This window comes from Acartia tonsa, chromosome 6 (assembly GCF_053477335.1).
Source record: "Acartia tonsa isolate MP-2025a chromosome 6, ASM5347733v1, whole genome shotgun sequence".
In the NCBI taxonomy this organism is placed as follows: Eukaryota; Metazoa; Arthropoda; class Copepoda; order Calanoida; family Acartiidae; genus Acartia; species Acartia tonsa.
Window position 1 is genome coordinate 41,709,354 of NC_137265.1, and position 25,602 is coordinate 41,734,955.

At 38.1% G+C, this 25,602-nt stretch overlaps 1 protein-coding gene across 1 annotated transcript in view; it reads right to left on the reverse strand.

Moving 5' to 3' along the window:
• Positions 1-25,602, reverse strand: part of LOC145322693 (uncharacterized) — a 96,753-nt gene that overhangs the window by 18,150 nt on the left and 53,001 nt on the right. The window contains exons 8-11 of the mRNA XM_080164905.1: positions 13,365-13,453; positions 5,176-5,226; positions 2,213-2,265; positions 1,591-1,682 (exon numbers count right to left, since the gene is read on the reverse strand). Coding sequence (XP_080021031.1) covers positions 1,591-1,682; positions 2,213-2,265; positions 5,176-5,226; positions 13,365-13,453 — 285 coding nt within the window. The remainder of the gene's footprint in view (positions 1-1,590; positions 1,683-2,212; positions 2,266-5,175; positions 5,227-13,364; positions 13,454-25,602) is intronic.

Consider the following 25,602-nt stretch of genomic DNA (forward strand, 5'->3'; position numbering starts at 1 on the left):
TTTATTTATGACAAAATATGTCCTTATTCCATTGTAAGTTGGTTGTGAGTGATTATCAATTTTTTTTGCAGTAATGGTCGAAAACAATAAAGATTATGAACAGTGAAAAAACGGTCTTATTTTGTTTTTGTTATATTTTCTATGAGCCATATACTATAAAAAAACGTAGCCTAGGAGTCAGGGTTTTCCTTAGCCTTGCAGTAATATTTACGACTTAGGAAACCTTAACTTCTTAGCTATACCAATTTAACAGGATTTGGCCTTATGACGAAATATAGGTATAGACAAAAAAAAACAACCCTAATACTTAAAATCTGCTGACAAAATTAATTGTTTTAGGTATTATTTTTGTTAATAACTCAATACAAATGTGTTGCTATTATTCTATGATATTGCCTAGAAAAAAAATATTAAATTGTCTATCTATATTTATTAACTCAATCAATAATGCGTTGCTATTTTTCCATAATATTGCCAAGAAAAATGCACTAAAAATATTTTCACAAAATATAGGTATTCAAAAATCAACAACATATCCGAGGGAAAAACTAGAACGATTATGTCTAAAAAGTAGCGAACCGTTAAAATGAACATAAATAAATCACAATCTTTCTTTGCAGGGAGGGGGGGAGACATTGAGATGTTTATTACCATAGTGACAAAAGTTTTGAAATAACATTTTCTTATTCGTTGGCTTAACAACTCTGGAGCTATTATTAAATTTGAAAGTTGGTTCATTAAGTTGAGTGTTTTAAACGCTTCAACCACTAATTGTAATCTATAGATGGGGTAATTTTGTGGATAATCATTTGGGATGTTCATCAATTTACCGGCCATTTGTCTTCCTTTTAGATCCCTGCTATCTATGAGTCAAAGTAGGAACAATATCATATTTCTAAATATTATCATAAGGGAAAAAATTTCCTTATCCCGGATCTCTGACATTACTCCGATTTTTGTGAATCAAAACGCATAAAAGAAATTGTGTACCTTTTACCTTAGAACTATACTTTTTTTTTTTAAAGTTGGTAAACTTTATCTTTTTCGTAGTACATTTTAACAATGGATGTAGAATATACATGGATATCATGACAGGGGGAAAATTTTCGTCAACTAACATGCCCAATGGAACTCGTTTATTGGTCAGGCCATTCATCAAGTAAGAGGGGAGGGGATGAGGTAAAGGGAAGGGATGGAGTAATCGTTATTTCAGTCCGCTACAAGAATCACTTTATTAGAGTACATGATAATCTGGTGTAAGATCCACGTAATAATAAATCCATTATTATAACTTATCTCTTTGTTAGAATTTTTATGTCTTTTCAGTAGATATAACAAGGATGACAACTACAAGAAAGCGAAGCTTATCAAATCAAACGTAACAGGATGTCTGTGTACCAAAGGATCTCACTAACTGCTGTACCGATATGGTTTTCTTTAACAGTGAAGCGTTTAAGGGAAGATTTAAAAATACTCTGAAAAATTAAATTTGAAAATTGGTGGGGGGGGGGGTGGGAAGCCGGTCTCCATCCACCACCTCAAGTTCCCAACCTCAAGTGCCTATTAAAGTAAAAATATGTGAAAATTTACCTGAATAAACAATGAAATCACAGATAATGATTCCTATTGGCGGCAAGATCCAACCATGTAGACCAATCACAAGCATTGTTGGTATATACATTCTAAATAAAGATTTCTTATTGGTTGATATATTATGGGTCAATCTGTATCGTCTAATCACAAGCATTGTTTGTATATACATTCTAAATACAAGTTTCTTATTGGTTGATATTTAATTGTTTCATCTAAAAATTTTGATACAAGGTTTTAATCGGTTAATATTGAATTGGCCACTTTAAATCTTCTTTTAGACGCTAATAGTATAAGGGTAAAACTTTATGAATCGTCCATTCGATAACCCAATTTTTTATTTCAGATTTAAAAAGAAATATTGAGGGTAGGGATTTTTTATGGTGGGGGGGGGGCCAACCATCTCCCCCCCTCGCTATTTTTTATTTTTGTTTTAAAAAATAAAATAAAATTTTAGCGGGGGATATTTTTAGAAGGTGCATGGTAACCTCACCCAAAATAAACCTTCCAAGAACCTATAGGAAGCTACCCTGTGAAGGAGAACCATATCGGTTCAGCGAAATCCTTCGGTACAGATAAACATCCTGTTACTTTATTTTAAGGACAAATATTGAATACTTACAGAATATGTGACACTGTGACAGAAAAATTTGCCAGCGCTGATTTCTCCAATGCCTGAATAAGACAATCATTAATCATAATGACAGACGGACGGACGGACAGTTTAGATTTTGTATTTATCTATCTATCTTTCTAACTATCTATTAGTTTATCTACAAATTCTGGCCTTATGCAATATAAATGAGAATCATAATGCGGATTTTTTTTATCTATCTTTCTATCTATGTCTAGTATGTTTATTTCATGTATATCATTATTCGTTGAAGGACAAATGTAAGTAGCGCAGTAACAGCATAACATTCTTTGTCAGTAGCGCAGTAACAACATAACATTTTTTGTCAGTAGCGCAGTAACAACATCACATTCTTTGTCAGTAGCGCAGTAACAACATAACATTCTGTCAGTAGCGCAGTAACAACATAACATTCTTTGTCAGTAGCGCAGTAACAACATAACATGCTTTGTCAGAATCGCAGTAACAACATAACATTCTTTGTCAGTAGCGCAGTAACAACATAACACTCTTTGTCAGTAGCGCAGTAACAACATAACACTCTTTGTCAGTAGCACAGCAACAACTAATTTAATAGGAATATCTAAAAGTAATCGTTAAATATTAAAAAATAAAAATTATATTTTCTCATCAATTCATATGCAGAATCATAAAACTGTAGATAATATGAAGGTAAATTGATATAGATCCCCACCAACGATAATAAATATAATTACCATTTCAGTAGATTAAATGAAAAGTTTAAATTCTACACTAGTTTTGAACCAACCAATCAACTTCAATAAAAAAGGCCGAATATTATGTGTTTAAAAAAAAACTTTGGATAAATTGAAAACTACAGACAACAGTCTCCTGACTTCATGTAAGACTCACAGATAACAAGAATTTTTTCAAATATTAAGCACTATCCGACAGTGATTGCACACCGTATCTGTCTGGAAAAATGGTTCAATGTTGAAAGTTTAGCTAAAATTTGTTTGAATTAGTTTGTCCTGGTTTCTTCAAATTGAAAAACTTATCGCCTCACACACATATACATTTATTGCTTTTAAGTACAAAGTCAAGAAAATAGGCAATAGAAGTAAAAAGTCTAGATGTTCGATCCATTTATTAGACCAATAGAAACACTCTGTAGGAACAATCCGACAACATTTTAGTATAAAAGTTTTTAAAATTGGATTATAGGCCCTACTTGACTATTAATGGTAATAAATCTATAATTTTGGTAGAATGTGTAATGAGAAAACATTACACATTAGAACCATAGGTATTATAATTAAAAGTCCTGCAATCAAAGGTTTGGTTGTTATAGAGGTAATGAACACTGAACAGAATGTTAAAAATAGAATCATGTTTCAAGCAAAAGAGAGGTATTTCAAACGAGATAAGCATCAAAGGATTATCTACATAAACATTTGATTATGATATCATTACAGTTTAAGAAATTCTTTGTATTATCCAATTAATCATTCAAAGTACCATAACTATTTAAATGATTCTTTTAATGCTAAAAGAAAGATCTAAGTGTCCTTCCCCTAGTGACGTACTGATCTGGATTTTAAAGTATCTTTAATTTTAAAAATATTTTGCATTTCACCCCATATTATCCCTGTTTTACTGAGGGAGTAAGAAGACATTGAACTGTAAAGTACACTGGCACCCAAAGTTTTACAAGTTGTTATTGTTGTTGTTGTAGCCATGATTCTCTGAAGTTAGGACTCAGACGCACACGGAGACTGGAAGTGAGAATCCTTTGGCCAATCTTAGATTGGTAAGATTCGTGCACAGCTGATTGTATTCTATGTTACATTACAAGCTGGCCCGCATTTCTCGTGGAAGCTACTCAATTATTACATCACCCTGGCCTAGAGTTTTGGCAGGTGTTCCATATTAAGCCACCCTAATTAATGGCACTCTCATACGAGGAGCATGGATGAGGGAAAGCATGGTTAGAGCTGCTTGATTTGTAGAATCCTAACTTCCTACAAATCTCCCCCCTTACAACCCTAGGGCATCTTAGGGGAGGTTGCGTGATCATAATCTGACAAAATGCGACAGCATTTGTCAACCAAGTGCAAAGTCTATGTGGGGACATGAACTCGGTTTCTCCCAACCACAGCGTAGTGCGCTAACCACTACACTACGGGACACTACAAGTTTCTTACTTACTGGCTTAAACTAAAAGAAAATTTACTGAATTTTGTTAATCATCATTGTGAACAAATATCACTTTATCGTTCATTGCCTTATCCCTTAAGATTCCTGGTTTTACTTAATATTCTGTGTTAGTACTCTCTCTCTCTTTTGACTTAAAAGTCTTTTTAATTAGCGAGGTTAGCTAGGTAGTCATTTTGTCATTAGAAACTTTCCATCCTCTTGTATATATATCCAGGAATCAGATATTAAATGTAAAATCAATCCATTTAGGTCAAGATAGTACTCCAAAAGCTCTTGGTGTTTTTTTTCCTTAATTTGTTGTATATTTAAGTCCTAACTGAGTATATCCTACGAGTTATTATACCTTACTTTATTTTAATTTGTATAAGATTAAATTTATAATGTAAACCCTAAATTTTTAGTAGATACCACCATTACATAGGGTATTATATGTGCTATCTCCAAAGCTAGGGGTTTCCTGGAATCACCTAATAATATTTTTAATCAAAGAGATAACCTAGGGTGTAACCTGTAACTTATCCTTTTTTCTGAATATTCATTCATCTTTATATCTATTATAGGTCCACTAATCTATCTATCTATATTTTTATCAATCCATCTCTATCTATTTATCAATCTGTGTATCCCTCTCTATAAATGAGTTATAACTATTCATTTATCTATCTAATATTAACATTATTTATTTGTCATCAACTTATCCATCTATCTGTACTAATTAGCAATTAATTCAGTGAACTATTTATTAGCTACCAATCTACCTATTTAAGTATTACCTTATAATTAAGAGTTGTAACCGTATTCAGAGAATGAACTTGCGCCTGTTTCTGAAAAAAATCATCATTTAGGTAAGAGCCTTGTCGGGTTTAGAACCTTCCCCTAATTTTGTTTTCAAATTTTAAAAAAAGGGGGGGAAGGGGGTAGTTATCCTTTGTTTATTTATAACTTAAGGTTAGGTTAGGTTATATTGGGTACTGAGTTAGGGCCCCCCGCAGGTTTTAAAATAATCTACCCTCCTCTATATTTTTAACTTATTTATTTCAATATAAAGGGGGGGATCAGTGCTTTGTAGGCAACTTTGAGGGAAAACGCCACTGCACATTTCTGATTATTATATGATTAATTTTGAACCTTTAACGTCTCGATATTTCATCAGTAATGACCACTTTTATCTAATATTTCTCATAGTATATTCAACTGCCTGGTAATTTTATATTTAAGTAATCATGTGACTTTTATGATCATAAAAAAAAAATATTTTTTCTTAAATAAAATATACCCTTTGCTTTTTATATATTTGAATAACGTTTTTGCCTTCTTTATGTTGATATATATACCTTAGGGTGTGCGTTAACTCCTGCAAAAGTATCACTTTGTCAAATCTTCAAATCCCCATATCATAACAACACCAAAAACGGAACAAGGAAACAAAATGAAGGGTTAGAGACCCCTGTAGGGGCTAAAAATAGAAGAAAAGCTACTCTGTTCAATCTATCACTTTATTTCTTAAAACATCTCATATTTTAGAAACTTTTATTTAGTTGCAAATATATACAACATACGAAAACAACAATTTACGGGAATGAATGCACACTATCTAATGCTCAATATGAAATTCAGTAGAGCTGAAATGATAAATATATAATATTCGATGGAGTAAAAAAGGAGGGTTAAGGGAGTAATCCCCTTTCTTTTTCTAGATAAAACAAGAACTTTAAGAAATATTCGTCAATAATTTTTTTCTTAAAAATTATGCGGATTTAAAAAATTAAACAAGGATGACAAATCTAAAAGGTTCGCTTGAAATAAATTAAATGATCCCCCCTCCCCATCTTCCTTAATTTAAAAAAAATAACTGCACCCCCTGGCAACCAAGCTTTAGACACCCAACCAAAAGTCAGGTATGTGCCCATGGAAGATATCAAAACAGCAGGGACACATATTTTAGAAGTTTTAATAAATTATGTTTGTCAGTCTCAAGTCAGTTGATTAAGATCTCGATAATGACTGCTTAGGCCTGTGACAATTAGAACATTCTCAGTCAGGTTTAATGTTATTTACTCGTTTCTTAACTATAATTTTTATTTTCAGATTGAATGTACCATACTGTGAATATCTTTTTACCGGTACTTTTTCTTTCTATGAAGATTTATGTGTATAAATTGTTTCCTTAATATAGAAGAAAACAAGGAGTTATTTGTCCATTAAAAGAAGAGCCCTTAAAAAATATGTGTTAAATGAGCTTTTCATAAATAAATTGAAAATAAGAGGAGAGGAAATATTTTTTACTTTACCAAACCAATAAGGGGTGGGTTCCTAACCCCAAAGGGCTTACAAAAATAAGGACTGAGGTTTTATGCTCATTAGATCTTTTCATGAAAATACACTTTTTCGAATTTTAGTCTTCTGCTAACCTAAAAAGTTACTTTAGGAGCCTAGAAATACATGTACAAAATTTCAGCTCTCTATCTCTACTGGCGACCTAGCGCCAGGCATGTAAAATTTCAACAGATAACGGTAGCACGGCGGTTTTAACAATATCTCAGCAATTTGCAGGTTTTAAGCTCTTCTGCATATTTCAATTTAAACACATAAGGACAAAGGTATATTATCCCAAAAATCTTTTGTCAAAGTCTACTCTACACCTAGCGCCAGTCAGTTTTCTAAAATCATGCATTTTATACCTGTGAAAATAGAAATCGCCAGCGCTAGGTGTAGAGTAGACTCTGACAAAAGATTTTTGGGATATTATATCTTTGGGCTTATATGTTTAAATTGAAATATGCAGAACACCTAAATTCATCTTCCAAGCCATTCTCTAAGCATTTTAATTTTTTTTATGAAATAACGGGATTTCAAAACTGCCCTTTGAAAAGGCCTAAAAAATATCTTTTTTTGTCACTTTTTTCACTGCTTATAGTTACAACTTATTAAGATATTATGCTCAGTTAAAAAAAATTGGCGCCTCCAGCATCAAAACCGGCAAAAACTGGCAGTTAAACTTCTGTGCCCCTACTTGCCCCCCTCTTCGGCCAACAGTAGTTATCTCAAGAAGTAAAAGAGATATTAACACACAGAAAGAAAACTTTTTAAATAAAACTGAACTAAGTAACCATTACAGATTTCATTTTGGGACTTTCCTTCTAGGGGCTTGTGGAGCAAAAGACCCCCCAAAACACCAGAAATATGAGTTCTGAGCTTATTTTTAAAGATATCAACCTGTTTTTTTTAAACTTTGTTAACATGATGGAACTCAGTAACATTTACAGATTTCAATTTGGGACTTTACTTCTAGGGGCTTGTTTGGCAAAAGACCCCCAAAAACTAAAAATATTAGTTCTGGACTTATTTTTAAAGATATCAACCTAATTTTTTTTTTAGAAAACTTTTTTCACATAACCAAACTCAGCAACCTATACAGATTTCATTTTGGGACTTTCCTTCCAGGTGCTAGTGGAGCAAAAGACCCCCCAAAACACAAAAAATATAAGTTCTGAGCTTATTTTTAAAGATATCAACCTGATTTTTTTATAGAAAACTTTTAAAAAAAACTGAACTCAGTAATGTTTACAGATTTCATTTTGGGACTTTACTTTGATGGGCTTGTGGAGCAAAAGACCCCCCAAAAACAAAAAATATGAGTTCTGAGCTGATATTTAAAGATATCAACATTATTTTTTTAAAGAAAACTTTTTTAACATAACTAAACTCAGTAAAGTTTACAGATTTCATTTTATGACTTTCCTTCTAGAGGCTTGTTGGGCAAAAGACCCCCAAAACTAGAAATATGAGTTCTGAGCTTATTTTTAAAGATATCAACCTGATTTTTTTGTTGAAAACTTTGTTAACATAACCAACCTCAGTAACATTTACAGATTTCATTTTGGGACTTTCCTTCTAGGGGCTAGTGGGACAAAAGACCCCCAAAACAATAAAATTATGAGTTCTGAGTTTATTTTTAGAGATATTGAGCTGATTTTTTAATAAAAACTTTTTGAACATAACTGAACTCAGTAACCATTACAGATTTAATTTTGGGACTCTCCTTCTAGGGGCTTGTGGAGCAAAAGACCCCCCCCCCCTCCAAACACTTTTATTCCTTCTAGGGGCAGGTGGGACAAAAGACCCCCAAAACAATAAAAATATGAGTTTTGAGCTTATTTTTAGAGATATTGAGCTGATTTTTTATGAAAACTTTTTGAAAATAACTGTACTAAGTACCCATTACATATTTAATTTTAGGACTTTCCATCTAGGGGCTTGTGGAGCAAAAGATCCTCCAAAACACTAAAATATGGGGGGGGGTCTTTTGCTCCACAACAATCTGTAAACATTACTGTGTTTGGTTATATTAAAAAAGTTTTCTTTAAAAAAATCAGGTTGATATTTTTAAATATAAGCTCAGAACTCATATTTTTTGTGTCTGGGGGGGTCTTTTGCTCCACAAGCCCCTCAAAGAAAAGTCCAAATGAAATGTGTAATGGTTACTTAGTTCAGTTTTATTTTAAAAAGTTTTTTTTTTTAAAAATCAGGTTGATATCTTTAAAAAAAGCTCAGAACTCATATTTTTTGTGTTTTCGGGGGTCTTTAGCTCAACTAGCCCCTAGAAGGAAAGTCCAAAAATGAAATCTGTAAGGTTACTGAGTTCGGTTATGTGAAAAAAGTTTTCTCAAAAAAATTAGGTTGGTATTTTTAAAAATAAGTCCAGAACTCATATTTTTAGTTTTTGGGGGTCTTTTGCCCAACTAGCCCCTAGAAGAAAAATCCTAAAACGAAATCAATAAACATTACTGAGTTTGGTTATGTTAAAAAAGTTTTCTTTAAAAAATAATGTTGATATCTTTAAATATCAGCTCAGAACTCATATTTTTTGTATTTTTGGGGGTCTTTTGCTCCACAAGCCCATCAAAGTAAAGTCCAAAAATGAAATGTGTAAACATTACTGAGTTCAGTTTTATTTAAAAAGTTTTCTATAAAAAAATCAGGTTGATATCTTTAGAAATAAGCTCAGAACTCATATTTTTTGTGTTTTGGGGGGTCTTTTGCTCCACTAGCACCTGGAAGGAAAGTCCCAAAATGAAATCTGTATAGGTTGCTGAGTTTGGTTATGTGAAAAAAGTTTTCTCAAAAAAAAATTAGGTTGGTATCTTTAAAAATAAGTCCAGAACTAATATTTTTAGTTTTTGGGGGTCTTTTGCCAAACAAGCCCCTAGAAGGAAAGTCCCAAAATGAAATCTGTAAATGTTACTGATTTCCATTATGTTAACAAAGTTTTAAAAAAATAAGGTTGATATCTTTAAAAATAAGCTCAGAACTCATATTTTTAGTGTTTTGGGGGGTCTTTTGCTCCACAAGCCCCTAGAAGGAAAGTCCCAAAATGAAATCTGTAATGATTACTTAGTTCAGTTTTATTTAAAAAGTTTTCTTTCTGTGTGATATCTCTTTTACTTCTTGAGATAACTACTGTTGGCCGAAGAGGGGGGCAAGTAGGGGCACAGAAGTTTAACTGCCAGTTTTTGCCGGTTTTGATGCTGGAGGCGCCAATTTTTTAACTGAGCATAATATCTTAATAAGTTGTAACTATAAGCAGTGAAAAAAGTGACAAAAAAAGATATTTTTTAGGCCTTTTTAAAGGGCAGTTTTGAAATCCCGTTATTTCATAAAAAAAATAAAATGCTTAGAGAATGGCTTGGAAGATGAATTTAGGTGTTCTGCATATTTCAATTTAAACATATAAGCCCAAAGATATAATATCCCAAATATCTTTTGTCAGAGTCTACTCTACACCTAGCGCTGGCGATTTCTATTTTCACAGGTATAAAATGCATGATTTTAGAAAACTGACTGGCGCTAGGTGTAGAGTAGACTTTGACAAAAGATTTTTGGGATAATATACCTTTGTCCTTATGTGTTTAAATTGAAATATGCAGAAGAGCTTAAAACCTGCACATTGCTGAGATATTGTTAAAACCGCCGTGCTACCGTTATCTGTTGAAATTTTACATGCCTGGCGCTAGGTCGCCAGTAGAGATAGAGAGCTGAAATTTTGTACATGTATTTCTAGGCTCCTAAAGAAAATTTTTAGGTTAGCAGAAGAATTAAATTCGAAAAAGTGTATTTTCATGAAAAGATCTAATGCTCATGAGAAACGTTGAGGGAAATAAGAAGAAAAAGTTTTAAAATATAGGACATTACATACAAACAGACAGACATCATGTTTATAAAGAAGCCTCAATTCTACAAATAAAAGTGAACCTTAAAACTTCTAAATTCTATTTATAAACATCAAATATTCGTATTTATAATGTTAACAAAGCTACTCAATAATTTGAAATATTTATCTGTTTGTCTGTGTAAAACATTTTAGCAGAAACGTAAACAGATAAACAGCTGAATTTTTTGTGAAAATTCCCAAAACCAAAGAGCATCATCTATAATACAAAGTAGAACGATGTCTGTCTGTCTGTTGTCTGTCTGTCTGTTTGTTTGTAGCGAAGGATCTCGCTAACCGCTGAACCGATCGGGTTCTCCTTTACAGGGTAGCTTCTCATAAGTCCCGGGAAGGTTTATAACTATTTTCTCGCGGGGTGGGACACCCCCAATCCCCCCCCCCAAAAAAAAAAAAAAAATTCCCCCCCCCCAAATTTTTTTTTTCTTTTTAAAACTAAAATTAAAATAGTGGGGTCGACTTCCCCCCCCCAAAGAATTTTTTTTAAATACGAAAAATTGGTTTGATCAAACCTCTTGGGGCAAAGCCCCTAAAGGCTAGGGGCGAACCCGCTAGTTTTTTTATAATTTAGTTGGTCCGTTGTTAAGTTTTCAAATGTTTATAGATAGGAATGGCAGTTTCGCCGCCGTTTCTTTAAAGTTCCAATTTGGTCTAAATTAACCTACTACTAAAACAAAATCCCAGTTTTATTTAGGATTAAGTTCTATTGTGTTGGTTAAAATAAAGGGCATTTTAGCCTTCCTAATTAAATATGTAAAAAAAAGGTTCTTTTGCGACTATTACTAAAACCTGCAATTTACTTCAATTAAAAACAATTTCTCTATGGCTTTTAATTGATAATATCACAATACACTTACAGCTGTGACCAACCATGAAGATGTACTGTGATAAAAGTAAGATTACTGGATCCTAGAAATCTGTTTCATGTGCACATTTCAAAGGCATTTCTGATTATTTTGTAAGTGTTTCTTCTTCACAGTTAAAATATGACTAAAGTTGTAAAGTACAACTTGAGAATTTAAATGCACTTGCTTAAAATAAACGTCATATTAAGTGGTTCTTTATATTGACAATTTATATAATTAATGTTTAACTTAGTACTTAAAACTTAAAAGCAAAAGTAATTAAAGGTATTTCTTTTTTAAAGCGTCAAGTCGATGGCCTAAATAGCCAAAAATAAAAAAAAGTCATATTACAACTAGTAGATATGCTAGGCATGATTTCTCTTTTTACTGTATAGTTCTTATATTCAGCTTTCAGGAACGTTCCAGCTTTTTATTCTAAAAGGGGCAAAATCTAGTGCATTTCTAACAAAAAATTAGGAGGGTAGACTGAGGTTTCACAGATTAAGTTGGGTCAACATCCCCCACCCTTGGACGTCTACGTCAGCTTTGACCACTTTTATTACATGGACGCTGGTCGACAATTCTATGCCATGAAGTTTTAAAATTTCTATTTTAATGAAATTTGCTGATCTGTCTGTAATGCATGCAAATAGATGGAAAAAGGTTGTGCCTTCACTATCGCATCATATAATATCATTATAGTGATTTATATTTGCATCAAAAAAAATACAATAGGTAAGAAACCGGATTGGATGTTACAGGATCAGATTAAAGGAAGTTTTTTTCCCAGTATGGCTTCGAAACCGATTAATATCCGGTGGATTAGAACCGGCTATCATCCTTACTAAAATATTATGTATAACATCTTATTACAGGCAATTTTTCACGGACATTAAAATAAAGATTATAACATTAATATCAGTTTTGTTATCCTAGGCCTTCTGCCTCTCTGGCCTAACAAAACTGGTTTTAATCTAAACAGTTTTTCATTTTAATATCAACAGAAAGCTGTCTATAATACGAAGTGATGCGAAAAATAACTATTCTGTTGTAATAATATGCGGTTATAATAATTTGATAATGTGATATATGATTGCAGAAATGATTTAACACCAGAAAATAGACCCCAATCATTTCAGAAGCAAAAACTTAATTCAATTCATTTTAAGGAAATTGGTTTTGGGTTGCGAATAATCTCTACAAGCAATCTTTGTTTGTTGGTTGATTTTATGCTAGGCGATAACAAACTAAAAGTGCAGGCGAGTATCTTTGAGGGTAGGTATTAGTTTTAAAACGTTCTATGTCAAAACATTTTAAATTTGTAAAAAATAGTATAAATCTTTGATAATTTTTAACGTTGCAGTTTTTGCAATTCCTTATTACAAATCAATTAGTCTATTTTTGCTAAAAAAGCTTTCTAATTTAAAAAAATGTAATTTTCTCTCATTGTTTAAAAACTTTAAATTTGTGGTAGATCTTTATAAAAAAAATACTTTATAGACAAAGACATGCCTTTGGCCAAGCAGCATTATTATTTATTTTTAGCTTATTTAGTTTTTTCGGGGTCACCATTCTGTCAATTCATGGATCTTAACTAAAATGTTTTGAAACTGCCAGTTTATTCCAACCAATCAAGATTTCAAAGACTTACCTAAACCTTTGAATCCATCCGATTAGAGAATGTGTTTAAGAAACTTATAGTCCAGCGTCACCTCCCTCCCTGTGACGATTAAAACAAGAATAAATGACGTAACCTTAAATGTAGCGCAGCTTAGCTACTATATATTTAAAACTCACCTTCTTCAGGTAAAGAATTACTATGATGAAAGCAAGAACAAATGACGTACAGACCTTAGATGTAGCGCAGCTTAGCTACTACATACTAACTCACCTTTCTCAGGTAAACAATTGCTATGATGAAAGCAAGAATGATGACAACAAGAGCGAATGAGACCACAGTTAACAGAGCAATGAAGAAACCTGCGAAATAAAATATTTTAAAACTCGTTGAATTAGCTTCTTTTTTGACCTAACTTTGGCGTTATATGCATTATTTAAAAGTATAAATATAATATACAATACACATATATAATTTATGAGCCAAGCTCCTCTATTTATTTTGTCTGTACGTCCGTATGTAAGTCTAAAATGGGATTTTCTCGGCTGATGGACTAGTGTTTTTTTTTTACAGAGACTCCATTCTAAAAAGCATATAAAATCAAAATTACTTGGTCTATCGGTCATGAGGCTCTTTGAAGTGCCTTAAAAAAATGACGCCATTCAATACAAATGACCAATGATAGGTCGATATACAATCTAAATAACCAATGGCAGACCAGTATACATTTTAATTGACCAACGGTAGGCCAGTATGACGTCATTTTTTATAGGCACTATAAAAAGCTTCATCGGTCATACAACAAAAGACAATTGTTTAACAATATGTAATGGTTTCGTGATAAATTTCACTTTTCCGTTGGTGCATTTTTTGCCTTTATGAATGTTGTCATCCTTGTTACATATTATGTGGTATTCTATGGCAACCCTGACCTGGGTTCGGAGAAGGGCCGAGGGCCCTCCCCCGAGTACCGGGGAAGGGGTCAGCCTGACCCCTCCCTATGCTTTAAAATTAATGATAGATTTTGACAGCCTTATTATGGTTAAGCTGTATTGTTTGGTTCCCCCACCCTTTCCAGGGATGGGGGATCATTATTGCCCAATCTGATTATTGTATATGTATTATATATTGATTTTGCTTTAGGATTATTTATTCCAATCTGTGTATTTATTATTTGTTGTATATAACTTTAGTAAACCTTAGACCCTGAATAAAGTAACATCTGAATAGACTCTGTTTATTATTTAGTGATTGCTAGAGAAGCGCAGCTTCTCTATAATATAGGTGTCCACGTCTGTTCGCACTGCCGTAATCATTTGAACTTGGGTGTCTGCCATTTAACCGAGGCGGATACCACAAATTGGTGACAGCTGTGTGAGATTACGGCAAACCACAAGTGTAGAGCAGACGCGCAGCTGAGGCTAAGGTACTCCCAGCAGTGAAACTGGCAAAACTGACACAAGCAACCTGAATTACCCACCCTGGATAGCAAGGTCTAATTCTGTATCCGGCAGTTGTGGAAGCGTAACCTAGCGAAAGACCATGGAGAGTGGCGGAACCAGAGCTCCGGAGAGCAGCGTAATCGGACAAGAGACTGCGGAGAGCGGCGAAACTTGACGGAGGACCGCGAAGAGCGATGAAATCTAACGGAGGATTGGGCGCTCAAAGGCTGAAACAGGCCTGCGGACGGGCTGAAACAGGCCAAATAATTGCAAACGGCTGAAAACAGGCCACCATTTACTGCAAAAGATAGCAGGATCCGAACCCACGGCGCTGCAGGACGGGACATTCCCTGCCGCCACCACCCGGATTCGGACCCACGGCGCTGCAGGACGGGACATTCCCTGCCGCCGACTGGCTGAAACAAGCAAAATAGGTGCGAGCTGTGAGCGAAAATACGAGTGTAGTGTACCAAGCAGAAGAAAACTACGTTAACTCCAAGTATCCTGAGAGGCTACAGCGCAGCCACCCATTGAGAAAGACAGATATTATACCAGATTTCCAAGTATCCTGAGAGGCTACAGCGCAGCCATCCATTGAGAAAAACAGATATTATATCAGATTTTATGGATTACCACCCTGGTGTGAAAGCTAAACAATAGATTTATGGGCAGGGCTTGGTAAATAATTGTTGTGTATTGTGATAAAGCCAAAAATAGAACCTAGATGTAAGATAACAATGCATTGGTAAACAATCTGACCCCCAAACCTGCAGCACGACAAATACACCCCCTTATCCCAACGGAAGGGGAGGGGCCCACCATAAATTGAAGCAAATACAATTGAGGTGACATAAGAATAAGCCAAGGATTAAGGGAGAAGCCCAATTACCTCACCACCCAGTCACCTCAAACCTGCGGCACCCCCCTCCCCATCTGGGGAAGGGCGGCTTTACCCCGTCCCCTCACGCGCTCCCCCTTCTCCCCACACTCGGATAAGTCCGTATACCGTGCGGAGACAGCGACCGGGAGAACGGAGCGCATTTCACAGGTTGCACAGCGGAGCTCGGGATGCAACGAAAATTCGACGGACAAAGGAGATAAAGCGGACCAATGAGAGAGCAGATTGAGGGATAGATGCGCGTTTTACCTGTGTGCGCACTCTGACGGCGCGTAGGCGCGTTGCAAGAAAAGGGGATTTCACGCACACACACACACACAGGAGAGGAGCTACTCTATAGCATACAACAGAGATATTTTTAGAAAAAAACTTGCAAGCTCCTCCCTCCCTATCTACAGTGTGATAAGGAAAACCAAATCAGTTCCTGACAGCAGTTCAGACCCTCAACAACTCTCTACACCTACCAGCCTACCCTAAAGCTTAGAAGCTAGTGAAAAGTACCCTAGTGTACACCTATTTTAGATCTTTGTAGTTCCAACTACCAACCAAGTGATAAACGGTAGTGGCTGCTAGGATAGTAACCATAAGTGTAAGCTGCCTATAGTATTGACTTAGACTTAGTGTCCCGTCGCTGAACCTTTGACCCGATGGAGCAGCAACAAGCGCAAGGAGGCGACCAGCTCCAAGGATGGCTCCAGGACGATCCCCAGCCGGCTCCAGCCGAGTACCGCAAGCTGATGTTGAGTAACCTGCCGGAGTACCGAGGACCGCCCAAGCAGTCCTGGAACTCCCACATCCGGAGGCTGGAAATGTCATGGGCGGCTTACCGCGTACCCCCCCATGACACACTGAACCGCCGCAACGACCTTTTACTATCCCTGGCGGGGCAAGCAGCGGAGATGGCCTCCCACCTGTTTGGGAGAAGCAGGCCAAGCCTTGACCTACGAACAAGTCAAGGCCGAGTGTGAAATGTTATTTCGTCCAGCCTATGAGTCCCAGACCCTGAAGCAAGCCTTCAGGGACTACAGGCAACACTCGACGGAGCCCATCCAAGCCTACATATCCACCAAGTGCGCGCTGTACAGGGAGGCCTACAGCCACGAAGACCTGGAATTGCTCATCAATGAGCTTAACCGCGGCATCTGCAACGCCAATGCGAAACGCGAGATGATGGGACATGAGATCGCCTCGGTACCTGAGTACACGAGGCGAGCCATGTTCACCGTGACCATGATCACCAAGCAGCTGAAGTAAGGTGTGTGCCTAGTGGACGCCACCGACGGGCTCACGGGTCTCCACCAGATGGGGAAGGTTGCACCAGACGACGCCTCCAAGATTCCAGGCCGCTGCTACCGCTGCCATGGGAAGGGCCACCGAGTCAGAGACTGTCCTACGCCTATGGAGGTCAGCCTAGAAGAGCGACGCACCCAGCCCCGCTGTGACCGTTCTGCCAGATGTGAACGTTGCCATTACTCAGGCCATATGGCAGCCGAGTGCAAGGCTGACTGGGACCAGGTAGCCGGCAGGAGACATGTAGCCGGCAAGGGCGCTCACTCAGGGAAGCCCAGCCAGGTAGCCAACATGGAAGGGAGCGCGCCCCCAGCAACACTCCAGCAAGCAGCCGCCCCCAGCGCTGTGGGCCACTCAGAAGGAATGCCGCAGTTTGGGACTATCCAAGCCAGGATCAACGTGCTGGGAGGAGCGGCTGAACCCAACCAGGTTGGCCTGGGCTTCAGCCTCAACCACATGGGACCGGAGTTCGTGCAGCCAACCAACATTGCGGAGCCAGAAGTCATGCGGCCTCTGCCATTCAGCCTCAACAGGATGGTGCCTGCCAGACCGAGTCCCTGAAGGAGAAGGTAACCCCTGTCACCCCCAGCAAGAGCGGAGGGGCGCTACCCAGCGCCACCGGGACGGTGTACGGGGAGGCCCTGGCGGCCGCCGAGCGGGAGAGGCGAGAGGCGCTAGCCAGCGCGTCTGAGTCGATGTATGGGGCGCCATCCGGCGTCGCCACCTGGGAAGGATGAGAGGTGCGGTCCCGCACCCCCAAGCTGATGTCTAGGGCGGCAACCGCCGCCGCCACCTGTGAAGACTGGGGGGTGCTATCCAGCGCCCCCACACTGGTGCCTGGGGCGACAACCGTCGCCGCCACCGAGAGACCTGGACCCTCCAGCCTTGCCTGTGCCTCCCGCACCAGAGGCTGGGGAGATTGAGATTTGGGGTTATCAGGACTTGCCTGTGCCACATGCACCTGAGTTCCTAGGGCAGGGGAGGGATGTAATACAGGGCGAGCCTGTGCCACACGCACTACAGCCCCATGCCACTGGGCATGCCATGGACGAGGGAAGGGCCACCTTGAGGCTAGGGGAGCCGACGCCCAGACAGGCGCCAGTCGCCTGTCAGTCCGTCATTGGGGAGGGTATCGGGACGCCCCGGGCGTCTAAAGATAACACTCAATGGAAATTTATATCTAGCCAGGAGCAGTCCAGCAGTATCCAGCCCCAGGAAGCAGTTGTGGCCAGAGCCGAGAATCCCCAGATGCGCGCACGAGGATGGTGGCTGTCTGGCAGATTCTCCCATTGGTGGATGGTTCTGTGGGGCCTATTGCTAGCAGCTGTGTGGCCTACAACTAGTTATGTCTTAGTAGGGTGGGACTGTGCCAACCCCACCCATGTCACCGCCTTCAACAAAGAGCAGATGTGTAGCAAGGAGCCGCTACACCAGGAGGTGCCTCTGGGCCATGAGGTACATATCCTGCAGCAAGTTAAGATCCGGGAGACCATGGGATATAGCTGTCAACTCACAGTGTCCCAGTGGACATTTAGGTGTGGAGTCTGGGGCCACCTGAAGGTGACCTCGGTCCCCACCCTCATGCGGCCAACCAAGATTGACCCAGAGACGTGCCGGGACCTGGCCCGGAGCCGAGTCTACACCCTGCCAGGCAAGACCAAGCCATTGACGTTCCAGCTGAACCACCCCCTGTTCTTTACCCTCGACATGATAGGCGCACTGGTCAACAGCCCCAAGGGGGTGGGTTGTGAAGGGGAGGACGTCCATTTTGAAGGCCAGCTGTACCGAAATGAGTTAGTGCTCCAGGAGCGACGGCTGCTGGTCAAGGAGGAGACCTACGTAGTTGAGAACGGACGGGTGGAGTCCCAGTCCGACCACCTGACCCTAGCGTGTCCCCAGTCCGAGCTGTCCTGTGTCACTGGAGAGGCCACGCACGTGTGGGACCACCTGGGGAGAGATTGCCCCTTGAGGCTGATCCGCAGACTCCAGCCCAGCCTGGTGATGGATGCGTTCCTGGTTGACCATCAGGCACAATTCTTTATCAACATGACTACCCCCACCTCGATAGTGAACTGCGACTTTGAGGCCCATGCCACCAACCACCCAGCATTGTTTGTGGCAGCCGACCCGGCCGCGGCAGCGTTGCCCAGAGTATCGGCCAGGGACGTGGATGTCCCCCTCCAGGCTCAGATACACGCGGGTTACATTGGATTTAGCCTGGAAACTCGAATGCGAAGCGCAGCAGAAGAAGAAGTAGCGGCCAATTGCTGGAAGCTTTAGCAGCTAGACCCGGCCCATCCGGTGCGTGTCCAGGGGAGCACGTTCTCTATTTTGAGGGGAGATGTATTGCTCCAGCTTACCTGCCAACGTAATAAGTACGTGGTAAGGGAGAGCAATGAATGTTGGGACAAGGTGCCGGTGGAGCCCACAGGATTTGTAGATGCCGTGACAAAGGTGCATAGCGGTCACGCCACCAAGATTCCCTGCTCCTCCACCTACCCCCTAACTGTACACGCCGAGGAAGGGTGGATAGAGCTAACTCCCGCACCTAAGAAGAGGCCGCCCCCGCTGGATACACCCAAGCAACTGCTGACCGAGCCCTTGGATGACTTTAGCTCGGGAGGATTGTATTCCCAGGCCGAGCTGAATGACTGGCAGCAGCTACTAGCGTTCCCGGCGTATAAGGCTGCCATGCTGACCGGCCTGTCGTATGGCTCATGCGTCCAGCAAGGCAGCTGTTCAGCCACCGGAGACCATGGGATCGTGTCCTACAATATTGACCGACTGGCGGAGGAAGGGGAGGAAACCCTGGATGTCTGGGCTGGATTCAGACAGGCTATTCACGAGTGGGGAGATGGCGCAGCCATACTGTGTCTGTTGCTGTTGATTCTAAAGCTGCTGGGAGACTTAACCATCATCTCCCTGGCAGCTGCACAAGGAGGTGTACGGGCCGCCCTGAACGCGATGTCACAAGTATTTCTGTATCACCCAACCTTGTATCGTAAGGCCTTGGCCAGGGCCAGGATCACCCATGCCAAGTCCCGGGACTTTTCAATGGACTGGGATGCCATTCCTATTGGTCGGGAAGCAGCCGAGGAAATGGTGTCCATGAAATCAGCCGATAGTGGAAATGACCGCCCAGGCAAGCCTGGGCCGCACTCTGGAAAGCCCCGCGGCCCCTCGGGAGGCCAGGCTGTCGCCCAGACAGTCAACCTGGTAGCCAGTGCTCCAGCCGCTGCCAACGCCAACCAGAATGCCCCGTTGCTGACCGGTCCAGCAGCGGCTGCGCCCCATGCCAACCTGACACCCGCTGGTGCCGAGCTACGTGCCCAACAAAAGCCAGCCTCTACCTTCTACCCCACGTTGGGGGCCCATCAGCTCTGAAAATCACCACTAGGATTCCATTGAATCGTTACCTCTTGTAAATAATAGTCCCATAATGAGCGGGCCGAAGGCCTCAACCACTGTCGGAAGTCTGGTAGGGAAACCCCCTCCCAGCCTTCCGAGGGGAGAGTTGTGGTATTCGGCAACCTTAAGCCATGTTCTATGGCAACCCTGACCTGGGTTCGGAGAAGGGCCAAGGGCCCTCCCCCGAGTACCGGGGAAGGGGTCAGCCTGACCCCTCCCTATGCTTTAAAATTAATGATAGATTTTGACAGAATAAAGTAACATCTGAATAGACTCTGTTTATTATTTAGTGATTGCTAGAGAAGCCCAGCTTCTCTATAATATAGGTGTCCACGTCTGTTCGCACTGCCGTAATCATTTGAACTTGGGTGTCTGCCATTTAACCGAGGCGGATACCACAATTACATGTTGCTACAAAAAAAGATACTTTTGTTGATAATTTTGTTTTATTATTAAGCAATATTGTATATCAGGTATTGAGTAACATAAATCATTATAGTATCAGTTATATCTGTATAAGTAACATTTTCCCTCACTGACTGACTGATCTACTTTCTTTCTTTCTTATTCAGATTTAATGTAGGATACATTTAATATAATATATGTATATAAATTTTAATTTTAGTTATAAAAAGAAAAATTTTTTTTAATGGGGGGTCATTTTACAAGGGTGATTTCTTTTGATAGGGTAGTGGTAACCTCCACTAAAATAGCTATAAACCTTCCCAGAATCTATGAGAAACTTCAAAAAAATATAACAATAATTTTAATTAAAAATATTCTTATTTTAACAATGTATAATTTGTATTTTTTGTGTATGTATCATATTTTATTTTACATAATATTGGTTTTTATAAAGTAATTTTAGTAAATATATAGTAACAGTTTATTTCTAACTATCGGTTACGCCCCTAGAGGCCTCTAGGGGGCACTTGAGTTGAGGCAGAGGAGGGGGGGGGGGTAAGAAGTAAAACCTTCCCTGGACCTATGAAAAGCTACATAGTAAAGGAAAACTATATCGGTTTTGCGGTCAGAGAGACCCTTTGGTACAAACACACAAACGTCCTGTTACTTTTATATAAGGATATAGAGTAGAGTTAAGTTTGTTTGTCTGTCTGTTCTTATATTTGCTTGTCCTTAAAGATCTCGCTAACCGTTTAGGCACCTAGGCTCTGTGGGGATAGTGCTTTAACATGAGACTGATCTAAATCAACCCTAAAAAATGCAGCCTTGAAATCATATTTCCCCAAACAGTCACGAACTTACAGTTGGACTGATAAACGGACAGACAGTCAGACAAAGTAGATAATATAATAATATTTTAAATTTATTCAAATTATGAATTATACTCTTTTATTTAAATACAATTATCATAAAAGCATCCATATTTTTTTTATAGGTTTTTTTATTATTTACAAAAGTGGAAAATAAAGAACAACTAGAATGTTTTTCTTTACCCAGGGAAGGGAGGAGATATGGACACCAATTATACAGGTACCCAAAGTTTAATTACCATGTTATCCTATTCGTTGATTTAAAAACTTTAGATTCTTTAATTTAATTTTCATTAAATTGTTCTAATTTGGTATTGTCAAAACTTTTCAACCTATAATTTTAATCTAAATATCGAGAAATTGTGTCTATCATCATTGGGGATATATGTAAATTTATGTTTCGTTGTCGTATCCCTTAAGATCCCTGAGTATTTTTAAGTAACCATGTCCTTAACCCTGTGTGTATGTATTAATTGATTCTTTTTCCAAAGGAATAAATGAACAAAGAACTGATAGAAAAGAATAGATAATGCAAAAGCTATCAAGTATCAGTAATAAAAAGTGGAGATAATTGATAAAAATATAATAAATACATATTATATCATGGCTTCGAAACCTTTTAATATCCGCTGGATTAGAACCGGTTTTCAGACATACTGAAAGATCGTGTATAGCATCGTATTACAAACAATTTTCTACGAATATTAAAATAAAAATTGTAAAATTAAAACCAGTTTTGTTAAACCCGAGTAGCCGAAGGCCTTGACTGACAAAACTGGTATGAATTTTATAATTTTTATTTTAATATTCGTAGAAAATTGTTTGTAATACGATGCTATACACGATCTTTCAGTATGTCTGAAAACCGGTTCTAATCCAGCGGATATTAAAAGGTTTCGAAGCCATGATATAATATGTATTTATTATATTTTTATCAATTATCTCCACTTTTTATTACTTTTGAAAGTTTTTTGTTAAATTTGTCATTAGATCTCACAAGGACTCTGGTAGGAAATAGACAACTTATTCATACGTACTGTACTAAATCAATCATTACTTGGACTAATTTAACCAAATTAGGTTTTTTTTAGGTTTTTGATATTTCATACAACCCCCTTAAGTTATTCATTACAGTAAACTACAATTTTAAAATTTATTTACTGTGTAAATATGCATAAATATGACGTTTTTACTGACAATTATGTTGATTTTTACTCAAAGCATATATCTTGTAGACAATAAAATGATTATAACTTTCGTTCTATTTAAGATAAATTTATGAAATAAAAAGTACATTCAATTTTATTAAGCTGAAAAGTCACTTATTGATATTAAGAAATAATAAACCCCTTTGAGTGGGGGAGGGGGGGGGGCGTTGAGTATCGAAATAAGAAACTAATGTAAATTTCTTTTCTACGGTCGGTTTTAATGATTCATATAGCAGCCAAACTGTTTTAGGCAATACCCATTTGTCTGTCTGTCCCTCTGTCTGTCTGTCCTTTTGTCTGTCTGTCCCACCACTTGTCTGTCTATCTGTCTAACTGCCTCTCTTTTGGATTTCAATGAATCATCTAGCATAGCCTAATTGTAATTTGTTAATGCCTCAAAGACTCTCTGTTACTATTTACCTGTCCCTCTGTCTGTCTGTCTGTCCCTCTGTCTGTCTGATCATTCACAGGTTCTCTATTGGATTTTATCTAATTAATTGTCTATTTTAGTAAAATTTTGATAATTCTTCTTGCCCGTCTGTCTGTCTATCTACTGAGTTTCTACCCTTGGTCTAACAGACTTATTCACTTAATTTATAAAAAATTAGATTTAACTAATAATATGGTGGTATCTTGTACCAAGAGATACACAAATAACCTTGTGTTGAAAAAAAACAAATAAAAAATGATTCAATTTCTTCTATGAAAAAAAGTGTAATACATGTTACTTTATTCTCTTTGTACATCAAAAATATGTTTCAAATTTATAATATCAGGTTATATTCCATTAATTTATTAACAACTAAATTTTTTGACACCCCACTTATGACTTTTAACAGCCCCCTTTAACTAAAATCAAGGGTGATTTTATTAAGATTTTACCAAACCTACTTTACATAAGAAATTTATTACATTTTAAAATTTTTTTTTATAAAAAGAGGATTGGGATATATCTTCCTCCCAACATTAACTTTAAAAACTATTGTAAAATATATTAAAAGTTATAAACATATATCTATCAAGATCATTAAAGGAATTAACTCAAGTTTGAGGGGGGGGGGGGCTTAATGCAACCATCTCGTAATCAATGCACAAATTGCAATTCGAATTTTGTTACAAAACTTGGCATGAGTAATCCTTGGTACATCTATTTTCCCAAAATGGAACAAAAAGTTGCAAAAGTGACGGCTAACAGCTGGCGGCTCAGTCATTTAGCCGTTTTTGGGCTATATTCAGGGCGAAACTATCATTAATTGCATAGGAATCAACTTTTTGAAACATATTTTTGCTTTAAATATCCATTTTTAAAATTTCTTGTACCAGCTGCTAGAACTGGCTGAAACTGGCTGGGAGCAGCTAAGAGTATGAAGAGTATATAGGGCTTGTGACATGTCTAGGGGTAGGTTTTTATTGTTACTGAGCTCAAAAATACTACTATAAATAGTGGGGGTCCATCCATTTGGCAGCTGGGGCTGTTACACAGACTGTTAAAAACCTACCTAGAGATACGTCACAAGCCCTATCTACTCATTCTACTCTTGGCCGCTCCCAGCTGTGCTGCGGCCATTAGCAAGCTGCCAAATGAATTTTTTTGTGGTATTTTAAAAGTTAATAAAATAAAATTAATGGTCTTCTTATCAATAAAGAGGGGGTTTGGTGCTGGAGGGTGGGCACAATTGATATATATTGAGCTAAAATTTTTAAACTACCTGGTCCAGTAGTTACTGCATCTAAAAGAAAAACAAAATTAAAATTTTTTTTTAAGTTAGGTAAGAAAAACTGCAAAAATGGAATTTGAATTTGCAGATTTCTTGCTACACCTTCATATGTTATTATTGAGACTGCTCCATTTTTTGGTAAATTCAGGTTTATATTGACATACTAGAATTGAAATTTTGTAAAAATCTTTAAAATTGAGATCACACAAAAGAACTAAAAAAACATTCTTTTTGCAGATTTCAAAACTTTGAAGTGCTCGTGAGGTCACAATTATTGCATCACAGAAAAAAATATTTAGCATGGGTCATTTTTTTGGTTAAATCAACCACATTTTTACTGGGGGCAAAAATTTTTTCATGGTGGGATGATTTAATCTACAATATATACTTTTGGCTGTTGACAGCTGTTCTCAGCCATTTTTGGCAGCGAAATCTAGAAATTAAAAAAGTGTTTTTTGTAATATGTCCTTGTCCATGACATAAAGTTATAATGTTAATTAAGAAAAGTTTAATTCAATGGAAATATTCAATTTTTTATATCCTTATAAGCCATTACCCAGCTGCCACTATTTTTGGTAGTATTTTTCAGCTCAACACCCCTTAAAACCTATCCCTAATGGATGATTCCTACGTAATTATTGCTGGATTTGCCCTGAAAATAGCCCAAAACTGGCTAAACAGCTGAGCAAACAGCCCTTAGCCATTACTTTTCCAAATTTTTGTTCCATTTTGGGAAAAAAGATCTACCAAGGATTACTCATGCCAAGTTTTGTAATGAAATTCGAATTTTTGGTGCCATTTGTGCATTGATTACATGATGGTTGCCTTAACCCCCCCCCCCCCCTTAAGCTTAACTTTTTGTTAAATTTTGAAAAACAGACCTACTAAGGATTACACATGCCAATTTTCATAACAAAATTTGGATTAATTGATTATGGGATGGTTGCATTAACTCCCCCCCCCCCCTACATATGTATGAGAGTTTCCTCATGTCTCAATTTACTAATTAAAAGTTGTACAGTACAGTTGTACAGAATATTGCAAGATTTTTTTAGTAAAGTCTGGTAATTAATTTACCTAAAAATAGATAGCATAGAATTATCTGAATCAGTGACTTGCTTAAATATACCCTCCTTAAACACCCCCAACCCCACTTTATTTTAAGGGGTGTAAATTTATTTCCTTTATACCCCCTTGGAATTTATAGAGGGGTGTATCTGAGGGTGTAGGCTCTTCTCAAGAGGGTGGACATGGGTGGACACCTAGGGAGGTG